The sequence below is a fragment of the Paralichthys olivaceus genome, chromosome 10 (genome assembly GCF_024713975.1).
Source record: "Paralichthys olivaceus isolate ysfri-2021 chromosome 10, ASM2471397v2, whole genome shotgun sequence".
In the NCBI taxonomy this organism is placed as follows: domain Eukaryota; kingdom Metazoa; phylum Chordata; class Actinopteri; order Pleuronectiformes; family Paralichthyidae; genus Paralichthys; species Paralichthys olivaceus.
Window position 1 is genome coordinate 3,868,939 of NC_091102.1, and position 21,309 is coordinate 3,890,247.

The 21,309-nt window shown below is 41.0% G+C and overlaps 1 protein-coding gene across 1 annotated transcript in view; it reads left to right on the plus strand.

Annotated features, from left to right (window-relative positions):
* slc49a4 (solute carrier family 49 member 4) overlaps positions 1–21,309 on the plus strand; it is a 41,596-nt gene that overhangs the window by 2,678 nt on the left and 17,609 nt on the right. Inside the window, exons 2-6 of the mRNA XM_020104994.2 lie at positions 554–647; positions 8,612–8,883; positions 9,946–10,075; positions 14,783–14,891; positions 20,460–20,527. Coding sequence (XP_019960553.2) covers positions 554–647; positions 8,612–8,883; positions 9,946–10,075; positions 14,783–14,891; positions 20,460–20,527 — 673 coding nt within the window. The remainder of the gene's footprint in view (positions 1–553; positions 648–8,611; positions 8,884–9,945; positions 10,076–14,782; positions 14,892–20,459; positions 20,528–21,309) is intronic.

The window sequence follows — 21,309 nt, forward strand, 5'->3', positions numbered from 1 at the left end:
ATGCTGCCTCATGCGAAATCAAACAAGGAACTGTGGAATTCCTGTTGTCACCAAACGGAAACTACTAATAATATGTCTAATACAGACTGGTGTGAACTGTTTGGTCATTTTGGAGGCAGCAGTGCTTGGTGCTGTTGAGTTATATCAATGATTGTACACTGATGTTTGTAAGTCAATACAATTCAACAGCACCACAAAATTAGTCAAGTAGAATTAACACATCTCTTAATCTGTTTAAGCACTGAACATTATAACATTCCTAAAGATAGGATTCTGAAATGAGAGGATTTACTGCCTGTCACTGTCTTTTAATTATTTTAAAGTGAGTATATTTAGCATATGAACTTCTGGTCAGACTAATTTCTTACACATTCAGTTAATTAGAACTGGAAATAGTCATTAGCAGTAATCACCCATTGGAGGTAGTAAAATAATTAGATTATAAATATAGACTGGTGACTTCAACCATAATTCCCCCCTTTTAATGCCATTTCCTATCAGCCATTTTTATTTGTTTTTCTCCCCTGTTATAATCATGTCTTGTGTCTTCCAGGTTTGCGGGCATCCCTCCTCCTCTCTGCATTCCTCATGCTGATAGGAGCAGCTCTGCGGAGCATCCCACTAACAGATCTGCTTCTCAGACGATGGTAAGACTTCCCTATTAACAGCTGGGGGTTCGAGGAGGGCAAGTGTGATGATGAGAGGAGGCTTCTGATGTCGGATGGTTGTGGTGATGATGATGATGCCACTGGCTTCTCAGGTGTGGGTCTTTGTAAGTGTCAGTTCTGAAAACAACAGCCCACAGCAGCAGGTTGTTCCAAACAGAGAAGCAAACTTCAGAGCGAGTCTCCCTTGAACGGTAAAATCCTCAGGACGAACAGCTTGTCGTCACAGTGCAGCTCAATGATATGATGTAGTCAGTTGTCAGGCGCTATCGCCAGGTCCACAATAAACTGCTTAACAGATATGTTCAGTTCCTTTTGTTTACGTTTCATGTTGACAAGTGCCTGAAGGAGTTGTGCTCACTCACCAGGATATTCAGATGTCATTTCAGGGTCTTATTCTTGCCGAGTAGGAAACTAAACTGTTTGCTTGTGAAATTTTACTTTGTCTGGTGCAAGTAGCTCCACAGTGGCAACACGTCAGGAAGAACGCTTCTTAGCTTGCTCACCCCAAGAGTTGGCTGCATGAGTATGTCTAGAATGCACTCTTGTGAAAGCTGCTTGTTGGACATGGTTAGCTTTATCTAACTCTCCAGTGTAGCTGCATGAGATGTAATGATGCTGGAGATTGATCTTTTTCATCACCGCAAGTCCGTCCTTGCAAACTAGGCAGACTGGTTTGTCTTGACAAAAAATAGTCTTTTGTCCATTTCTCTTGGACTTCAACTTTTTACATCCATGTTTCTGGACAGTGGCCACGACACTTGACACAACACACAGTTCCATGTGAGTTTGATTCACCCTGACTCTGATGTGATAGGATACAGCTGGAAGGGACCATGGTGAAGTACATGTAGGGATAAGTATTTAAACATTGCTTGATAGGCTGTTGACATTACTACTATTCTTGTCAAGTAAGTCATGGATCTTGATGAAAAAAATCCAGCATATTAAGGGGACTGATATTTATGAATGTGTGCAGTCAGGTGCAGTTTAATTAACTTTAAGGCGACTGTTGGGTCCTGGCAGAAGTAAGTGCTCCACTGAGTTCTAGTTGTATTTAGGAATTGTAGAGCAAAGTTAATGACTTTTATTGTTGCTTTGTCATGCTGTGTTCAGCTGTATTGATTCAAACCAAGGTCCTGTTTATTTCTACGTGTATCTGGATAGAGGAACGGTCAGAAAGCATCTGGCTGCTTGAGAACAGGAGTCTGAAAGACAGCTCAATATTGTGTGGATCCTATACTTTTTTCCTGTGTCCTTGCTGCCAGTTTCCAACCTTATCAGCCTGCACTTTGACAGACCATCACTGAAATCATAAAAAATCCCATTATTCTCTCTGTTTCATTCTCAGTCTTACTCGTGAGCTCAGAGTTCCTCTTTTGGAAAGTGCGAGAGCTCAGAGAAGGTCATTTCAATTATAATGTGCCTTTTTAAAATTGTAATCTCATTGAATAGTTATACATCGTAATCTGTCTAATGACTATTATTAAGCCTCACAATGAGGCAATATATCATAAAATATCAATACATGGAGGAAATTGTATTTCCACAGAATGAGTCATATAGATTTCACTCCATGGATTTGAGGATTTAAAAAAATAATAATTTTGGCCTTCAGAGAGCAGATAAATCAATTTTGCTTCTCAGTCTCTTTTTTGCTGCGACTCATGAGGCTACGGCAAGAAAGTCATCTGTGGACTGAAAAGCTTTTTATTCATGCAGGCCACATTTAAGAATACTTAAATGCCTTTGTGTTAGTACTTTCGTCTGTACATATTTCTAAATATTATACATAACGTTAATTTAATTTAATTCCAATTAAACAATAACCGTCACACCCCTCATGAAACCAGCCGTGCAACAGAATGCATCAGATGTTGGTGTTTGCAGAGCTGGAGCCACAAATCTGCACAGAGTTCAAGGTGTGTTGCAGCAGTCAGAGCCACTTGTCTGAGCAATCCTGCACAGCCGTGACCTTCAGCTGGTTAGATTCGGTTCTCAAAGTGGAAAACAAGATGGCACGGGGAACGCCAAGATAACAGGAATCACTCAGTAAATGTTAGCTCTGACACAGTTCAGCTTAATTTGCATAGTAAATGTAACAGGTCGCAGCTCTGGAGGCCATGTTTTAATGGATGACATAATGGATTATGCTGATGGAAACATGCAGCTCCTTGGATCACCAGTAGATGCCACTCTTTGCTTTGCAGTAGTGGAGATGGAACAATAGCAGACTGCCAGAGCTTTGTTAAATGACCTGTGGTGCGGCTGCCTGTGCCGGCTCTCTTAAATGAGATATTGTTTTCATATCAGAAGCACTGTTTGGGCTTAGATGAGGATTTAGACGACTTGAGACAAAGACAGTGGCTCCAGAATTTCCATTGTGTTGAGTTCAGGAACAAAAGCAGTGTTTGTGTTTCCTGATCAAAAGACAAGTGGCAGCAGTTCTCCAGTTTTAGAAACAGTCATGTTCCCTCGTTAGCCCCCTGCAGATCTGTGTTTGTTCCGCATCCCGTTTTATGTTTGACAGGCAATTCTTTTTTGTGTGTCTTTTTGTACTTTTCCTTTTGATGATGTAATCTTCCTCTATATCTGTATATAAGATAATTTGTAGGAACTCAAAAGTAATGTAAACAGCAGAACCTCCTGTTTTTTAATAACCACGATATTCTGTGGATAGCTGCTGCAGTTGTGTTGTGAGGTTCAGACAGGGACAGACAGCGATCAGGCATCCGTGGTCTCTGATTAGACGTCGCTGTGATAGAGTCTGCTCTCAAATCAAAGACATCAACTTCTTCAATTTCTTGTTTTCGTGCATTCACACTTTTCTCCCGCCCCCTTCAGTCTCTTTCTATGTCTGTCTCTGTCATATATTTAAATCCAGACGAGCGGTGTGATTAATAAGTGTCTCTTAGTCACTCACACCGTCTGATTGGCCATTAGAACATGCTGTGGGTCCCGCAGCAGGCTGTCATAATACTATGCCATTTTAAAGACAGAATTGTTTTCTTTTTTTATTGGATGGCATGACTGGGCCAGTTGTCCCTGTTCGACTTAGAGCAGCCACATGATTTCACCACAGTACCAGCTTCTTTTTCTCATTTTCGATCACATGCCGCCTGACAGGGTTCATCAATACTGATTAACTTAATCATCTCTCGTTGAGAAAAATAAAATAGAAGAAGCTGCTCCCTGCCCCTCATTCTGTCTCCTGCCACAGTGCAGACGCCTCATGTGACCAATCATCCTCATGTAAGTCACCATCTGTCCTCATCACCTGTCACATTAAAGGCAATTTTCTTAGTCACATCCATCCTAAGGTCTTATAGACACTGAGACAGGGTAATGAACTGCAGTACTTTGAAAGTACTGACCAAACTTTCTAACATAAAAGTTTCAAAAGCTGTGAAGCACTGAAAGCCGTCATTGAATCGGTCAGATTATTAGTTTTATTAGTTTTTATTCTGATGTATACCCTCATTTTAGTTCAGTCAATTGTGTTTGGAAAACAGGAAGCACTTAATGACTTTGGGCTTGTTTTTGGCAAACCAATATATTCAACTATCAAAGTCAATCAAAAACAAATGATGCTTTCCATTGGGGTCACCCTAAGTCACAGTTATTAGTGACTTGGGTAAGAAGGTTATGTTTTTGCCTCTGACCAGGGCTGATCTGGAAATTTGTTATCACATTTTCACCAATTTCCTGGGGAACAATTAATTATTAAAAATCTGGCGTATTTTAACTGATATGTAAGAGTGCGAGCACTAAGCTGTGGTTGAATTAAAAGGAACTCTTTGGCCTTTGCAGAGGTATGTGCTCTTTTGAGCGCCATTCTAGTTTTAAATTATAGTGATTATTTGCATTGCTTTTCAGTGTTTGGATAAGCTGGGTTTAACTGCAGGTTTTGGAATAATCCCTGTATTTAATGACAATACGGTACAACGTAGAATAGTCTGGTATCTGAACCCCTTCACAGGCCAAAATGAGATGGTAATCACAAAACCTGTCAAGCACAATGCCGGTGTTTTCCAGTTTGGTTTGGTGTCAGTTTCAGTTCAGCTTACAAAAACGGCCTCTGACCCACTGTCAGTTGGGATTGGCTCCATCTATAAAATACATTATGCATCAAGATCATCAGTTCAGACTAAAAACACATTTTTCACAAATCCACATAGAAAAGACACTGTACTGCCCCATCCAACATTTATAAGCAGGGAGAGATTGAATTTATTTACTGCAGCATCTCGACTCACCTGCCGCTGTGTGATCATCAGCTGATAGGGATTCACTGTCATAGCTGCTGCCTCATGACGCCTGAGCTCCATTCATTTTGTTTTCTCTACTCTTAGAATTATGAAACAAGTGCCACGCTGGCCCAGCCAAATGGAGTGCGGCCACAGTGATATACGTGGTGCTGTAGTTAGCAGTAAACAACGCGTGACACTGACAGACCACCATAAACTCGTTTATCATGGAGCGATGCCAAGCAGTTAGAGCAATGGTGTTCACTCTCAGAGCCCCAGCACTGCTTATTTACTCCACTCCCCTGAACTACTCTTTAAATATAGCGGATTATCTGGATCATGTTTGTTTCATACCAAATTAAATTACTTTGTTGAGATCATAACCACCATTCCCACTAGAACGGTGACTGTTACTGTAAGTGTTATTTATCATATTATTTAATATGATTTACTGTGATTTGTGTTCTAAAACAAACTGTGAAGCCGAAGGCAAATTTCCACATCTGTGAACAATAAAGATTATTCTTTTTATCTGGCCAAACCAGAGCAAATGATTCCAATGTGAACTTTGTAGTGCTGGAATGGAAGTTGGTTTGAGGGAAGAACAAATAAATCAGTCACAGATGTTGAAAGACGTGTTTGATGCCCCTGATGTGTTATTAACAAGAAAGCCATCAGAGCGGGGGAATCAAACAATAGTCACTAATAATCACAAGGTAACCATTAAAGTCATTAAACTTAAAAGAATGACAATGTGACATTTCTCATGATAGTTATTGATATCCATAATTTATAGCACAATTTCTGTCTTGATATTGATCTTGGCGTTATTGCCCAGCCCTACAGGTCATTCTACAATACCTTGATTTATTCAGTGACGTCTGTAGCTAAGGACATTTTGAGTATTGAGGAAAAAAAACAGCATCTGAACAGGGAGTACATGTTCTTAGTACATTTAAAGAAGTGGATATCATACTCTGCAGACACATTTTGAGAAACCTGAATATGCCCTGGCTTCTTTTGTATGCAGGTACAGCTTAGATCTAAATGACATTGTAATAATGATCAACATGCTGAAGTGAAAGTGTGGCTGTTATTACATTGATTTTATTGCCTGTCGCTCTTCTCTTTCATCATTTGTCAAAAGAGAAGGAGAAAATAACGCAGTGGTAAAAGCAGCAGTGTCCTGACGCTGGGTTTAATCCTCGACAGCTGAGATAACTCACATGATATAGAAACGACAGAAAGGTTGGATGTGGAGGAATGAAATAACAGCGTCCCTGCACTGACGCAGATGACTAGATCAGACACATGGAAAATAATAATCTGTAATAGAACCCAGTTTAAAACTATTTCAGTTAAATGAGCAATAAAGACGAAGGCACTTTATAAAGAACTCTACAAAGAAAGAAGCAAGTGTCAAAGAGTATTTGAGGAGGTGCTGGTGTGTAGGCCGGGGTGTTAGCATGTCAGGGATGTGGGAAGGGGATATTAGTCACCGACCGCAGCGCTTTGAATTCTGCCACGACACTTATCTCAGAGTCAGTGGAGAGCAAAGTTAGACAGAGTTGGAGGTCAGAGAAGTGGGGGGGGGGGGTTACAAGTATTTACTCATCACTCCCATCACATCTGTGTAATCATATCGGGGGAATGATTGAGTCGGAGCCTAGACGCCAAACACAAACTATGTTCTACTACAGCAATAAACGGTTGAATGTGAGTTGTCTGTTAATAATAATTATAGAATACATTTTTATATATTTGCCGATATACCTGTATCAGAAATGTTTTACTTTACGCCCCAAAAAATCCATAACGGTGATGCTCTAATATCATCTCAGTACTAATACTGTGCTCTATATAAACGTATCCGTCATCCCCACGTAGATTGATTTTCTAACGCTTGTATTGATATGTCTTGGTTTTACAGCGGCGCTGATGGTTGCCAAGAACATGGCAGCTACAGCATATGTTATTTTAGTATCTCAGCAAGTCGTGATACAGTCTTCTACTCAAATCAAAACCTTGAGTAATAATATATTAGATAATATGAAGATATGATCATCCCATATATCTTAAGTAATTATTTCCAAATATGTTGCCTTTAACTAATTGGTGATATATTTAATCCAGATGGTAATAACAAGATCTTTGTTGAGTAATGTTGAGTAAGATACAGCAGGGACGCTTAGCTGTCCAATCTACAATCTGAATGGAAATATAATGAGTAAAAAACGAATTAGCCAGAGATCCCACGTGTCCTCTCTCTTCCTCATCATTTCTCTTCCTCTCTTCTTCTTTCCTCCCTCCATCCTTGTTCTCCTCTTATTCCCTCTCTCTCTGCTGGGCCGTCTCAAACTGCTCTGAATGAATGGGGTCTTTACTGAACTCACAGACAATCAATCAGCCGTGCGCTGTCTCTGGCGGCTGGCTGTCTCAGTTAGACGGAGCTCGAGGGGGCCAGCGGTGGTGAAGGGTCTGGTGCCATCAGGGGACGTCTTGGAGTAAATCTGTTTCATACAGCTCAGTCTGAAGTTACACAAGTGAACCTATAAGTTAGACTCTCTGTGGAGCAGGTTACTAGTTTAGCCACTGCAGATAATTGCATCTTTTCTTTTCTTTCCTTTATTATTCCAGCACATTTTTTCATGTCAGCAGTTTATTTTTTTTAGGCTCAGGGCTGTGGCCATGTTGTGAAACAGGGATTAAATTATTTTTTATTTTTCCCAGTTTAAAAAAAAGTCCTCGACAATGAGAACACTGACCAAAATAATAGTAGTAGTAATAAAGTCAAAGTTAGGCTGTTAAATGAACTGTAAGAGGTGTCACAGACCTCCAAACTTGATTTTTGTGCAATATTTCTGCAACTGCTGAAAGCTGAAATTTCATATTTGTTTAGGGAAACTTAAATATCATAGAGAATTGTTATATCTTCATGAATATAGTCTAGTAGCTTTTTGAGGTGATTATAGACCCTCACAATGCAGACTCAACCTTTCAGAGACAGTTTCATTACAAAACTTGATACCAGCAGTCAGACTTTAATTGGCCAGATAACCCTGAGTGCCCGGTCTCACCCTTCGAATATACTACCCTAATTATTACCCTGTGCTCTGGCAGGGTAATTAATTAATTTCATATGAGATTGTAATTAGGGCAGTGTGTGCGGTGCAGTGGTTGACAGGGATCTTTCTGTGTGGAGTTTGCCTTTTTCCCCCTGTGTCTGTCGGTTTTCTTCACGACTCTGGCTTCCTCACACTGTCCAGAGACAAGCAGATTGGGGTTAGGTTAATTGGAGACTCTAAATTGGCCGTAGGTGTGAATGTCTATGGTTGTTTGTCTCTATGTTTTGGTCCTGTGATACCCCCGGAGACCTGTCCAGGGTGTACCCTGCCTTTCTCCCCCCTGACCCTCAAAAGGATAAGCGCTGTACATAATGGATGGATTTAAATTAGTTCTTACGTTGCATCAAATAACGGACTACACATTATCTCAAGGGAATTTTGAGAAAACAGTGTATCCTAACTATAAAAGGTGATTTAAACCCATGGTCATCACAGGATTATAAAACTTGATATTTGTTTATCTCTACAACCACACCTCTTTTTTATATTTCCAACATGGTGTGCAATTTTTTTTATTCATTTGTTGTTTTTAGTGACAATTAATTACCATTTTTTCTTGCTCTTTCTCTGACAGGTTAATACATGGAGGTCAGCTTCTGAACGGTTTAGCTGGCCCGACCATAATGAGCGCTGGCCCCTACCTCTCAACAACGTGGTTTGCTCCCGACCAGAGAGCCACCGCAACGGCTGTGGCGACGCTCTTCTCCTACCTTGGAAGCGCTGTGGCATTTGTAATTGGACCTCTTGTTGTGCCGTCGCCCAATGACACCCAGAAAGCCCCCATGATGGTAGCGGCAGTTTCCGACAGCTACATCCGAGACAGGATCCAGCTTGTTTTGTATGCAGGTACAGAACCTCTCAGGTGGCGGAGGATCAATAGCACATCATTTCGACATCATGTCAGCACTGTCAAGGGACACAAATACTATCAGGAGAGGGGGATCCAAGAATTTTGCACAAACACCAAAAAACTCCCATTGCAATCTTGATAACTGCCCCTCTGAAAAATAGATTGCTGGGACTGTTACGCTTAACTGACTCAGAAAATTAAAATCATGCTCAAAAAAGAAACAAGCATCCTGTAATAGATTGAGGCAGTGGCCTTTGTTTAACCTAAGGTAATATAGTTACTCATTTTTTAAAGGGCAAAGCGGGATCACTTTATGAGCCAAGTTTTAGAAGTTATCAAAACAAAAAATGACAGAAATATGAAGCACATAACAATTTGTATTGTCGCAACGACTACATCTACACATGAGGTAGAGCAACAAGCAGGTGTTTTTCAGTGTCTCAATACATGATATAATGAAAAGGGAACATGCATATGGCTGCAATTGACCTTTTTAGAAATAACTATAGACTGTATATACACGTGGACGACATCTGGAGTACAAGTCATAAACCTCCTCTATGTTAGCAGATGGGACGTGGACCAAAGTTAAAAGTGAAAATACAAGCCAAATGAATTTCTCTCTGAGCCAGCGATCAAGATCCGTTGGCTCTCCGAAAGTAAAGCCCTGGTGGCTGGCTGCAGTATAGCTCATAAACTCTGCCTCTGCCATGTTAGAAGATGGTTTCTGCCATTTTAGGTAGTTCATAAGTTGGGTTATTTGCATATTTATTTATGATTGGTTGAGCGCTTGTTTAAATAACCAAACTGTAAAATGAGTTTCTTTGCCAAGAAAACAATGAGATATCAACCAGTACTTTGTTATATTGCACACTAATATAACATGGGCATCTTTCTTTCTAGTCTAGTACAGTTTTCTGTTCATTCCAGAGATGGTTTAGATGACCTCACAGTGACGTTTTTTTTTTTTTTTTTATATAATGTCAAATTGGTCTTTCTGCCTTTTCCATGAAGATAACCTGTGTGTCTCTCTTATCTGTGTCACTGTGCTCCGGCAGAGTTGGCAGCAATTGCAGTGCTCTTTACAGCGGTCCTAGTGTATTTTCCATCACGCCCCCCAATGCCTCCCAGTGTGGCCGCGGCGAGCCAGAGACTCAGTTACAGAAGCAGCATCTGCAGACTTCTCAGGTAAACACACACACACACACACACACACACACACACACAAAGTAATCTGAAAGATCAATGTCACCTGACGCCTTTTGTTGAAACCATTCTTTTAGTCATTCACTGTGCCTAACTTGATATGTCCTTGATTTAACTCGAGTGCAAAAAAAGGTGAAACTTCAATAGTGCATTGAAATCAGGTTCAGATGCTCTCATATTTTAAAACATCAAACTCGTCAGGAGATTTCTGCAACACCTCCAGTGCTTTATAACAACTGTGTCTACCAATCCATTAGGTCTAGCTTGGTATCTGATTTGCTGATGCAAAGAGCTCTTCTTTTTCTTAGAAAGTTAAAGTGACAGACTCTGGAGAAGGATATGGAATCTTAATGAAGGGGTCTGCCACTCACCATCTGCTTGGGTCATTATCAAAGAAACCCCAGCGTTCCCTCTGGATTAATTACTAAGCTCTAATACACTGGTCGCTGCTGAAATCTACATCATCCTCTGCATCTATACCATCAGAGTCTCTTATCAATATACTCTGAGGACACCAGTGGAGCATGTAGTTGAAGAACGAGGGAGATAATCTATCTTGACAAGGTCCTGAATCTCAGTATTAGTTGAATGCATATATTGATGTTTCATCACCTTTGTCTATTTATTTTCCTCCCCGGAAAAAGGAGCAAGGAGGAAATCTAGAGACAACGATTGAGTCACATTTCCCTTTAACTCTGCAACACCCCACCCCTCTTCTTACACTTTGTACTGAGGACATATTTATCCTGCAAGCTTTTGCTGTGTTTGTGGGGGAATGAGGCCTTTGGCAGTGGCCAGGGATTAAAGGGCTGGAGGAGGGAGAATAGACGCTGGGCGATGGCAGCTGGGGAATTGGCCTGCCTCTGTTGGCTTCATCTTGGTCCCCTGTAGTAAGAAATAGCTTCACTACTGCACCAGGCTTTCTGTAAGCCCTCTGACCAGCATCGACTGGTTTAACTCGCTGTAAGAGCTTCCTCAGATAGATGGCAGGGACTGAGCAGATAGCAACTCAATGCATAGTTTTGGACAAACACACACTCACATTGGCTAAATTAACTAGGCCATCCAGCTGAGAGGGTTTCTGTTCCACTTCTGATAGGCAGCCTTCCAGTGACCTGTTTGGGCAGCATGTTGTATCTCAGTCCAGCAGCATCAAGCCTCAGATTTATGCTGCAGAGACTGGACATAAAGGAGGAATATAGAGTCTAGTGTCGGTAGATATAACAATTGAAACACAAGAATGAAAGGTTAAAGCTTCACTACTAAATAAAAGGCAGGGTTACGTTTGATGATAAGTCAACAGAAAATCATCTTTGGAACTTTAAGCCCTGTTAAGCTCATTGTTTTGGGTTTCAACAAAGCTATAAAAATGGAGTTGGCAGGGTTTGAACCTACGACCTTCTTGTTTGAGGTCGACCCTGTTCCGAAATAAATGCTCATGTTACTTTGTGTCTACTTGATGTTTAAACTTCAAAACTTAATAAGAGCTCTTTTGTGACAGAGGCTGAGCCTGAGGATTCTGCAAGTCCTGCTCCTTTCCCCCCAGATTACATGGGACCACAAGAGTGTGAACCATTTTTTTTGTAAGGTAACATGAGGCAAGAGATTTCTGTGGCTCTAAATATTAAGTTGGTTGTGACCTAATAAATGTTTTAGTGGGAAGTTTTATAATGACATCGATGAAGAAACTGTATTTAAAGTGGATTTGTGGCATCTGGGTGATAACCGGCTCTGTTTAATAAGGTCAGCATCAGTTCAGAAACTACCACAGAGTTTGTGGAGTTGTTTGGTGCATGTTTTGTAAAGTTTCTATCTTGAGAAGTTGACAAAATGATAACAACTTCTACCCTTCAAAGTGACAGTGGGTGCCAACTAGTCAGTTTGTCCACCTGATTCCTATCTGTGGATGTATCCGTTCATCCATTCAGCCTGCCAGCGTACGAGCACTGGTTAATGATCTCCAGCTTGATGAGTGCGTCCAGCTGCTCACATCTGCCTCCACAGCAGCAGTCTAATTAGAAGCCTGAATGTCCCGACACATGGTGTAAAGTTATGATTGTATTCTGATCGCAGTCTGAGGGAATGCTAAACAGCCCGGAGCCCGAGTATTGATGTCATACTCACTCTAGCTATGGAAGTTGTCATTTTGATGCATTGATCCCCAGCCAGGTCTGCCAAGGACAAATGGCACTTAGCTGATGACACCGGCAGCTTTGAGACTTATTCGGAAATATTTCATCACCAGCGGGAAGGGAAGTGAAAAAAAAATGTCCCGGCTCTTTACCCAGTAGCTAGCGGGTGCTTGCGTGTGTTTGGCTATCCAAATAAGCTCCCAGATGGAGAAAAAGGTGCATGGATATTGATTTCCTGCTGTTGTGGTTAGGTTAATGAAAAGGGTACTGGGAGAAAAGCGAAGAGGGTGCTCTATCACGGAGCTTTTATGACTGTCCCTCTTTACTCTCTGCAAGGCCAAATAGCTTCATACTGCGTAGGACAAGACGGGCCTGCAGCAGAGAGACAGGCTGTGTTTGTTTTCCATGTGGAGCAAAGCTTTCTCCAAAAAGAAGCGATTCATTGGCTGAAGTGCACCAGTGTCAGGGAAAGGGGAAGGGTGTGCATATGTTTACAGCAACAGTTCTTTTGCTCTACAGCTTTGGTATCTTGGGACAAGTTCCTGCCATAGTTTGCAATTCAAAGACTGGCTCAAAGTGTGCGTGTGTGTGTGTGTGTGTGAACTTTGTGTGTGTTTCGAGCGTTTGAAGTCACAGTGGAGATGCGGGAGGCCAAAAGAGTTCTCCAGATGTCCCTGCACGATACTGCTCAAGATGCTGCCTGCATTGTAATGAAGGGAGCAGGTGGAGAATAAACAGCATTAAACAGCGTCCATAAACAAAAACAAAAAAAAAGAGGAGAGCAGGAAAAACAAAACAATCTATGAATCTGCTGCCTGCTCTGGCAGCCCGGCCTCGTTTGTCAGACGCCCAGCGATTCTAATCACATTGTTAGGGTTGAGGAGGTGGCACCGATTTAAATCAGCATGCCACCTCATTGGGCGAAGGTGATTAGTGTGGGTGTTCCAAGTGATTGTAATTGGATTGCATGAGAGTGGAAAGGGGCCATATACCCTGAAGAAGTGAGCTCTCTATGTGTATGCAGGATATGCATACATAACTAAACATATGGAAGTTATTTTTTCCCTCTCGCATCTCGCTCGTTTGAGCTGATGAGATACAGCAGACGGCTCCAAACGAAACCCTGCAGCACACTATCTGTAGCCTGAAGCGATTTATCACAGCTTAGAGATGGCGCTTGTTTTCATCTCTTATTGTGAAGTTTGATTTCATATGATAACTTGATTAAGATTCATCAGCTGTGACTACATTCAGTATAGTGCTGAAAATTGAAATGTAGAAAGTAACATTTTTACCGACCCCAAGGAGGTTGTGTTTTCACCCCTGAACATTTGTTGTTGATTGGTGTGATTTCCACAAAGCTCCGTGTCAGGATGCAGCCTGGGTTAGAGAAGATATCATTAACATTTTGATGAAGATCTGGATCAGGGGGCCGATCTGTGAATTTTCTTCCTCTTTCTTTAACATTGTGAGATCGGGCTTTTTAAATATTGTCACTGTTTTACCAGAGAATAATTCAAATAAGAGATAATTCAATGAAAATAATGACAGTAGACAGAATAAAGGAATTTCTCCTCATCCCTCCCCCCTATTTTTACCTCCACCAATGAGGTTATGTGTTCACCTCAACATCGTGAGGCATTTTTCAACATTTTCTCCATTTTCCCGAGGGATCATGCATGGATTGTGATTAAAACAATCAGACATACTTTTAAAATATGCTGATTTTACTGAGCGTAAACTGTAGAAGTTGCTGTGATAGTCACAGATATGGCAGCACCAGTTTCAGCTTTTCAGTCTTTGTAGAAGGAGACGGGCTTCCATTCAATTTGATCATTTTGAGTCAGAGTGTTTGGTTTGTTATTGTTAAATCCAGAGCGAACTGATTGCATAATTTCTCTCACTCCACCTGTTAAACAACACAGGACCATGCCAAGCTTTGAGGGCATTTTGAAAACCCCTATAAATCCATAGCTTTGGACTGTATTGTTCAGTCTTAGATGCATGTTGACCTCCGTGATCCCTCTCAGCTTTATTCTGGCAGCTCTGCCCATTAGCTGCTTATCTCTCTGTCACTAAGCTCCGCAGAAGGATAGATCTTACTCTGTGACAGGAGCAGGGAGATGAGCCAGGGGTGTGTGTCTGTGTGCGTTTGTGCGTACGTGTGTGTAAAGTGATAGCAAAGACCTGGAGGTGATGGCAGGCCTCCAAACTCCAGCGAACAAGAAGAGAAGGAGACATTCCATTATGTTGCTGTCGCTCTCTCATCTCAGGCCAGTGAAGATAGGATGTAAGCTGAACTTAATTTTAACAGGCTTTTTTTTACAGGACATAAATCAGTGGTTAACATATAAACGAGAGTTGAGCATAATAACCCTCCGTCTTTTCACTGGCCGTTATGTTGTCCAGTGTGTTATAGAAGATTTAACAACATAATCTAATCATTGCAAAATACACCTGGTCAGAGAACACATAAGAGTCAGTACATAAACAATATAGATGCTAGACTTTTTTTCCTGAGGGCACTCATGAATGTCTGTGTGTTTGTCCCCTGCAGTAACTTTCGGTTCCTGATGGTGGCGCTGGCCTATGCAGTCCCCACGGGAGTGATTGCAGGCTGGACAGGAGTCCTTGACATGGTCCTTACTCCAGCTAAAGTCAGTCAGGTAAGCAGCAGACACACACCACAGAATAACATATCGCTTTTAATCTTGTTAATGTTGTTGTTAGTCTTGTTTAAAAAGATCAAGGTCACTTTTGAATTATCTTTATTTATGTATACATTTGTCTTCACTGAGCAAACACTATCTATTTTAACTAATGAAACATAAATCGTTATATTCTTTCGTCCATACTGAAAACACCATTAATATATTCACCGTGTGGGTTAATCCCTGTTCTAAAGTCACATATACAGTGAAGAAGGAGCCAATGAAGTCAGGAACCAATGAAAAAAGATAGGAGATGTGGATTAGAGAAATAAAACACTTTGAACATTTTGAATTTGCTGTTTCCCAAGATGTATCTGCTTATGTGAACAGTGCCTTGCAAAAGAGGGATTTCAGACGATGTCTTATCAGGAATTGTTGACTTGAAAAAAGCTGGAAAGGGTTATCTTGAAGAGTGTAGATATTCATCTGTTCACTGTTCATTGACTATAAAAATAGATGCTTTAGCTCTGTGGCTACTTTTTCTACAAGTCCAGCTAAAATGACTCCAAAGGCACAATGTGGAAAAGAAACTGCTCAAAAGTTAAAAGATTAATTGGAGCTTGATTAACATCTCATGTTCATGTATCTAACGTTTGCAAATGATGGAGCGCGTGTGCAGTGTTCATGGCAGGACGTGATGGAGGAAACAACTTCTCTTCCAAAAGAGATAAACATCACAAACATAGCTTACGTTTTCTAAAGAGCACATTGAAACTGCACCATCCTACTGGAAAAATGTTTTGTGGACTAAAGTTGAGTTGTTGGGGAAGAAGCTCTAAGTAGCTGCCTGTTGTATTAAATCAAAAGGCTTCACTTACTTTGTCCTTCAGTTTTGTGAACTTTTATTATATGTGTTTGTTAAAAACACAATAGATTATACTTACTTGAGTGTTCTTACCTTGCACACATTGTGTTTGTCTACACCCGTGACCTAGATCAGATTATATTTTATTTATGGATAAATAAAGCAGGAAACAGGTGTTTCCAAAGGGTTCACTTACTTTTCTATGAGTGGGCGTTTTCTTCAGCAAACATGTCTCCAAGAAATGTTTGTGTGGGAAGCTATTCAAACACCAGTCCATCAAAGAGGTCCAATCCTCTGCTATTTTGGACGTTTTTTGTGAAAATGTGCAGACTAGAGCAGCACGTATTCTGCCCAACACTTGAGTTTCATCTTGGTTAACCTTCAGGTGGATACTTTAGAAACATGAATAGAATACTTACCATTGTATTTATGCATAAAAAGGAAGCAGCAGGAGTAGCTTGCCATTCAATTTTCTTTTCTTTTCCCATTTTGAAAACCTCAGTGAGCCAGCGTTTTGCAGAACCTTGCACAAATGAGGCCACGTCAAGCACAAGTATAAACGAGAGGCGCCATGTTGTCGTCAAATTTGTGTAATGACCAATCTTTAAAGTCAATGCTTACATACTGGAGATGACTTGAGGAATAGATTTAGTCATATTCCCAGGAATGTTAAAAGAGGAAAAACTCAGCGCTTCTGTCCATCTTTTGTGATTGACCCGATCAATTACAATTCACCATTTGCATGCCTGCTCTTCAACTTCAGAGAGTCAAAATAGGAGGTTAAGTAGGGCTGGCTGGTTGTAGGTGCAGGTCAAAGAAAAAAGCTTTGTACTGTTTGAATCTTTCAGGTTTCGATGCAGCAGTATGCTGAAAGACAAATTGAGGATTTTTTTCAAGGTTGTCATCAAACATGTGCTGCTTAAGAGGATATCACATACAGGCGAGTGGAGGATGAAACACTTCCAGTCACACCTCTCTCTTTATACGCCTGTCAAGAGGGAGCCGAGCGTATGCCAGATTTTCTTGGATTTCATTTGTTCTCAAAAGAGTTTTTTTTCTCCTCCACATTTCTTTTTTCCATGTTAGTTAAAGAGATAAAAAAGTGTCTTAAGAATAAGAGTTTATTGAAGTGAGGTGAGGTATGTTACAGGATCTCTTTGGTACAAAACTTTGAGGTAAGAAATAAATAAATTATTCAGTCCTCCAAGGTGAGTTGGAGGAGTACTAATGCAACAGAGGAGTTTTGAAAGTTTATGTTATTCTTCACACACAGATGTTCTCCAAGTCAAATTGAACTGTGGAAAAACAAATATTGAGTTGTCTTTGTGTTGAATCTCACTATGCCTCATGAGTACTCAAGCACACGGGCTCATTGCAATTGATGTTTTACACTGCAGGTACCTGTTATCTCGGAAAACAGAATGCCTGTAAGCTAATGCTCCCTGCAATTTGTTCATTTTAGTGCGGATGGGTGCCTTCAGAAAGATTTGCATTGGTGCTCCTTTACTTTACTGATAATTGTTGCATTGAACTGGAACCCAGCCCACTCTTTTTGTGTAGCCTGCTCACCACTTATCTTACCTTATCTTACCTGCTCCAAATAGGCAGGATACAAGCATGATAATTTTTTGCCTAAGTGCACCACTTACATGCTGTGATGCACCTCACTTACATTTTTGCAGCTATCTTGGTTTATTTACATCGTCTGTCCTCAATGAAGGTTTCTGCCTACAGTTGGATGTCTCTTTATTTTTCTCCCTTTCCTGTATATCTAATCTTAGTTTACAGCATTTATTTGACATGTGCTTCCAGCAATTATTTATCTTTAGCTGGTTTCCAGCTCTTGCCTCTTCTATCCTTTCTTCTCTACCCTCCAAAAATCTTTGTCAGCATTTTTTCAGGTGTTTCTTTAAAGATATAGATACTTCTGTCATTTGCTTCTCTGCCAGCCATGCAGTCCAGCTGAAAGGTGACCGTGGCTGCTGTGAGGCAGCAGGACCAGTTGTCATTGAACAGAAGAAAAAGACAAATGTTGCCATCTATTTGATGGGAAACACAAACGTGCCCATTCAACAGCTGAAGACCCTAAAACAATGAAATGGGAAAAAGAAACAGGCACTACAGTTGCCAATGACTGATCCAACACAAATCCAGCTCCCTGGTCACATCTGTCATGGTGGAAAATGCATAATTAGGAAACTGGGTTGATTCCGGGTGAAGCTGTGGTGGGAAGAGTAACAGCTGGGCGTTGCAGCTTAGTGCCACACACACAACCTTCTCAAGCCCAGCTCTTGTTGTTATAGGGCACAGGCAGATCAGGGGGAAACTTTTTCACTTTAACTTCTCCATTGAGAAATAGACCTGAAAACAGAGGTATATTAGAAGATGGACAATACGTCTCCACTTCCTCCTTTTTAAAAATGAAGTCAAAATATGCTGGTTATGAAGGCTGCTTTCTTGCCCTGGTGATGACATTATGAGCCAGAGACTGCGTACCAGGGATCAGGGAATGAAGCAGTATATCGAGATCCATGCACTTGATCCATCGGTAGTTTATCTCAGCTGTCAATCATGATGTTTCATTCCATTTTTACAGCATCAAATAACTCAAGCACTCATTAGAACTGCCTAAAATTACAGCAACAATCTTTGAGAAAGATTCATTTGACGTTTATTTCCACTTTTTAGTTTGAGCCATGGCTGGGTTTGTGACCTATTCTGCAGCCAGCTACCAGAGAGGGATTTAGATGCTCTGCCTTCACTTTTCAGAGCTTTAATGTCGTCCATCTTATACAGTCTGTGCTCCTCACACTCATTGCACACTTTATTAGGAACACCTTTACCTCTTCTTATTCATGCAGTGATCCATTCAGCCAATTATGCGGCAGCAGTGCAGTGTCTGTGATTATAGGTGGGAGATGGGAGTGAGGTTATGGTCCGACAATGCTTAAGTGTGTAATTCTTGGATCTTTGGATCTGAAGTGGAAGCAGGATTGTGAAAGATTGTGTAAAAGCAGTGGCCTGCTGAGGTCTGAACATCTGTTCTGTGAGCTCTGCGGGGTGGAAATGTGTTCGACCTGCAGACGGAAGGACTGAGCACAGAGCTTAGCATTACCATAATGAGTATGACTCAGGAAACAGGTGCCGCACTGTGATCATCGCTCATTTATAATTGTTCCCATTGTCGAGACGAGCCATTTAGAGTGCAAAGAACTAGAAGGCCGATCCCGCTTCTTTCAGTTTGATAGCTGTTTTTATTCCCCCACGAAACCACTTTCAGAGTTCTGGAACACGGTTTAAGTTTATCAGAGTATATGCTCTGCCTTCAGACAGAACACTATTACAGACGGTTGGATTTACTCTCGAAGTGGAGTAGGAATACCATTTTAGAATATAAAGCTAAGGATGAGGTCTTTGGTTATTGGTTTAAAATGGCTTATAACGAGGGACTGAGAGAGAAAATTAAGGAAAACAAACACGTTAATGTGTCAAGAGCCTGAAGACCTGGTTTTCCCCATCCTGACAACAGTCCTCTCCAGCTTATTGACATAATCGCAATATACCAGACGTGATTAAGCTTCAAATCTGGTCTTTTTTTAGGGTTTCAGGCGCTAAGAGTACTGCAGTTAATTAACTCTCCACCCGCACATGAAACATCGTAATTTGCATCTCAGAATTGAAATGGCTTGGCAAGCAATTTGTATTTCACTTCCTAAATTGGTGCACAAACCGATGTGACATAACGCGCAGTTAAAAACCCTTGCATTTGTGCTGCTCAGCCTGCATAGATAACAAGCAGCAGGTATAGGTGCCATGGGGATTGTGGGTATCAAAAATGTTTGCAAATCAGGTATCTTGTTCAGTGGCATTTATTGGCCGAGGTGGAGTTCACTCATGGCGGCCCATGCATGCTTCTCAGAGAAGTATTACGTGTGTTACAGGCGGCTGGCCCACACAGAACACTCTTAGTGTAATTTAGATAAAATATAATAACATTCTGGCATTCATCACTTACTCAGCCAGAATACGTTTTACATTTAATAACTTTGATAGTCCACTTTTCTTCATTATAGACTTTCCTGACAGGTCATTGCAGAGTGTGATTAAACAAAAAGCATCAGATCCTACTTGAGATTCTGCTCCCTCGCCGTCTCATCTCCCATCTGGTTGAATTTGGTTGAATGTGAGTTATTGCCTCGGGGAGATTGATGTGAACCAAACACCTTCATTGGCACTTGGAGACGTTCTCGCCTAGGTGCCACACACTGATTGGCTTTGTGGGTGTGTGCACGTGTGTGTTTGCTTGTGCACTACACTTTACCTCATATTGATTCTGCTGCAGTCCCTCGGCCACAACATTTTTTTCTTCTGACTTTAAGGCCAAATATATGTGTTGGCCTTTATCAGGATAAAGAAGAAGAGACAACGGTCTGTTGTACACACACACACACACACACACACACACACACACACACACACACACACACCTACCTCATCTTATACTTATGCTGTCTGGCAATTTATCAGACCCACTGACTGACAGGCCTCAGTGGACTTCAGACACTTGCTCCCTGTCTCTGTCCTCATAGTCTTGAATTGCTTGTTGAACGCTAAATAACCTTCCCTTTGCAACTCTACTCTACGTTCTCTCTCTTTCTTCTTCTTCTTCTTTTATCTTGGCTCTAACCCTCCATCATCCCATTATCTTTTTTTCACAGGTGGATGCAGGTTGGATTGGCTTCTGGTCGACTGTGGGCGGGTGTGTGTTCGGAGTGGCAATGGCCAGGTAAGTGATACCTTGTTTTTCTTTTTATCACGTAACTGTCTCACTTTGTTCGTTTTCAACATGAAGTTGTACCATAAGATTGGTGAAGCGAGTTTAGACTGCTGATGTGTAACAGGCTCCCTAATCAACATTTCCCACAAACAGACTCCATGGACCTGGGTTGCCTATACACAGCTTACTCATCCATGTTATTATGTAACTCAGTGTTGAAAACAAAATGGCAATTCAGTCTGATTATTAGGCTAATACCACCCAGCTCACTGAGAACTTGATGGACCCGGTGAGGCATCAAATTAGAAAATAAGCTTTAACTGTAACCCCTCATTTACATTTACAAACCGGGGATACTCTGAATATTTGTTTCCCCCGAATATGTTCAATGGAGGTGATGAAGTACAGAGTTAGCTGGTCCCATTGAGCCACATTCATAGGAAATACACCCGGTTGAAATGAAGTGGAATTCTTCTTTAAGTGAGGAAGAATGATGAAAATCTTTTGGCAGTAACAGTGAAAAAAAGGTTTTTACTCTTTTACTCTACTCTAAAGGTCGAGAGCGTTATATGTTGAAAGAACTATGAAAAAGTACTTGCTGAAGCAAAAATATATAACAAAGTGGTGTAGATCACTGGTTCCTAACCTCTGACTCAGGACCCACAAAAGGTTTGTAAGACAAATCTGAGGGGTAGATTATTGGACAAGAACATTTTTTTTCTCTTATATAATACAGCACAGTTTTACCTCTTTGTGTACAAAATGGTGAATGGTCACAAATAGAGACTTTT